The sequence below is a fragment of the Egretta garzetta genome, unplaced genomic scaffold (assembly GCF_000687185.1).
Source record: "Egretta garzetta isolate BGI_Z169 unplaced genomic scaffold, ASM68718v1 scaffold974, whole genome shotgun sequence".
Classification (NCBI taxonomy): Eukaryota; Metazoa; Chordata; class Aves; order Pelecaniformes; family Ardeidae; genus Egretta; species Egretta garzetta.
This window is the reverse complement of record NW_009259447.1, coordinates 9378-11690: the sequence shown is the minus strand read 5'-3', so window position 1 is coordinate 11690 and position 2313 is coordinate 9378. Positions and strand designations below refer to the sequence as shown.

Here is a 2313-nt window from a genome sequence, read left to right as displayed (position 1 = left end):
CCCGACGTGGACATTCACGGCCCCGAGGGGAAATTCAAGATGCCCAAGTTCAAGATGCCCAAGTTTGGGATGCCGGGATTGAAAGGAGAGGGCCCAGAGGTGGACGTGAGCCTGCCCAAAGGGGACATTGATGTTTCTGGTCCAAAAGTGGCCATTGAAGGTCCAGAGCTGGACATTGAAGGCCCAGAGGGGAAGGTGAAGGGCCCCAAGTTCAAGATGCCCGAGATGCACATCAAGGCCCCCAAGATCTCCATGCCTGACATCGACTTGAACCTGAAAGGCCCCAAGCTGAAGGGAGACGTGGACGTGTCGGTTCCCAAGCTGGAAGGTGACATCAAGGGTCCTGAATTGGATCTAAAAGGACCCAAAGTAGACATCGATGTTCCCGATGTGGAGATTGAAGGACCAGAAGGGAAACTGAAGGGCCCCAAGTTCAAGATGCCAGAGATGCATTTTAAGGCTCCCAAGATCTCCATGCCGGACTTTGATCTGAACCTGAAAGGCCCGAAAGTGAAAGGGGATGTGGATGTGTCTGTGCCGTGTGTGGAAGGTGACCTGAAAGGGCCAAAAGTTGACGTTAAAGGTCCTGAGGTGGACATTAGTGCCCCAGATGTTGAAATCGAGGGCCCAGAGGGGAAGGTGAAAGGTCCCAAGTTCAAGATGCCCGAGATGCACTTCAAAGCCCCCAAGATCTCCATGCCAGACTTTGACCTGAACCTGAAAGGTCCCAAAGTCAAGGGGACGTCGGATGTTTCCGTTCCACAACTTGAGGGGGACTTGAAAGGCCCGGACGTTGACATCAAAGGCCCGAAACTGGATGTTGACCTTCCTGATGTTGAGCTGGAGGGTCCTGAGGGGAAGGTGAAGGGCCCCAAGTTCAAGATGCCCGAGATGCACATCAAGGCCCCCAAGATCTCCATGCCTGACATCGACTTGAACCTGAAAGGGCCCAAGCTGAAGGGAGACGTGGACGTGTCTGTTCCCAAGCTGGAAGGTGACATCAAGGGCCCTGAGTTTGATATCAAGGGCCCCAAGGTCGACATCGAGGCCCCCGACGTGGACATTCATGGTCCTGAGGGGAAGTTCAAAATGCCCAAGTTCAAGATGCCCAAGTTTGGGATGCCGGGATTGAAAGGAGAGGGCCCAGAGGTGGACGTGAACCTGCCCAAAGGGGACATTGATGTTTCTGGTCCAAAGGTGGACATTGAAGGTCCAGAGCTGGACATTGAAGGCCCAGAGGGGAAGGTGAAGGGCCCCAAGTTCAAGATGCCCGAGATGCACATCAAGGCCCCGAAGTTCTCCATGCCCGACGTGGATTTTAGTCTGAAAGGGCCCAAGGTGAAGGGAGATGTGGATGTCTCGGTGCCGAAGTTGGAAGGGGATTTGCAGTGTCCAGATGTTGACATCAAAGGCCCCAAGCTGGACATTCAGGCACCCGATGTGAACATTGAGGGGCCGGAAGGAAAAGTGAAAGGTCCCAGGATCAAGATGCCGGAAATGCACGTCAAGACCCCCCAGATCTCCATGCCGGACATCGACTTGAACCTGAAGGGCCTGAGGCTGAAAGGCGATGCTGACCTCCAGGGTCCGAAGCTCGAGGGAGGTCTGAAGGGTCCTGACGTTGATCTCAAGGGCCCCAAAGTCGATATCGAGGGCCCAGAGGTTGACGTTGATGGTCTGGATGGAAAGATGAAGATTCCGAAAATGAAGCTGCCCAAGTTTGGGTTTAAAGGAGAAGCCCCCGATGTGGATGTGAACCTGCCAAAGGCAGAGGTGGAGCTTTCAGGCCCCAAGGTAGAGATCGGTGTCCCGGAGGTGAGTGTTGAAGGTCCAGAGGGCAAAGTGAAAGGTCCTAAACTGAAGATGCCAGAAGTGCAGGTGAATGTGCCCCAAATCTCCATGCCCGAGATCGATCTGAGCTTGAAAGGCCACAAACCAAAGGGGGGCTTTGACGTTCCCACCCCAAAGCTGGAAGGTAGCCTGAAAGGCCCGGAAGTCGCCATCAAAGGCCCCGAATTCGGAGTGAAGAGCCCTGAAGTTGACGTTGAATGTCCTGACCTGAGTGTTGAAGGCCCCGAGGTGAACGTCAAACTCCCCAAGTTCAAGAAACCAAAGTTTGGGTTTGGGATGAAAAGCCCGAAGGTGGAAATCAAGGCCCCGGGGGCGGAGGTGGACTTCCCCGAGGCGGAGCTGAGCGCGGAGTCGCCCGACGTCAGCGTTGCCGGGAAGGGCAAGAAGAGCAAGTTCAAGATGCCAAAACTGCACGTGAGCGGCCCGAAGGTCAAAGGCAAGAAGGGCGCGTTCGAGGTGAAC

At 55.0% G+C, this 2313-nt stretch overlaps 1 protein-coding gene across 1 annotated transcript in view; it reads left to right on the top strand.

Moving 5' to 3' along the window:
• LOC104124780 (neuroblast differentiation-associated protein AHNAK) overlaps window positions 1–2313 on the top strand; it is a gene marked incomplete at its 5' end in the record, with an annotated part of 17048 nt that overhangs the window by 11121 nt on the left and 3614 nt on the right. The window contains 1 exon segment of the mRNA XM_035892716.1: window positions 1–2307. Coding sequence (XP_035748609.1) covers window positions 1–2307 — 2307 coding nt within the window.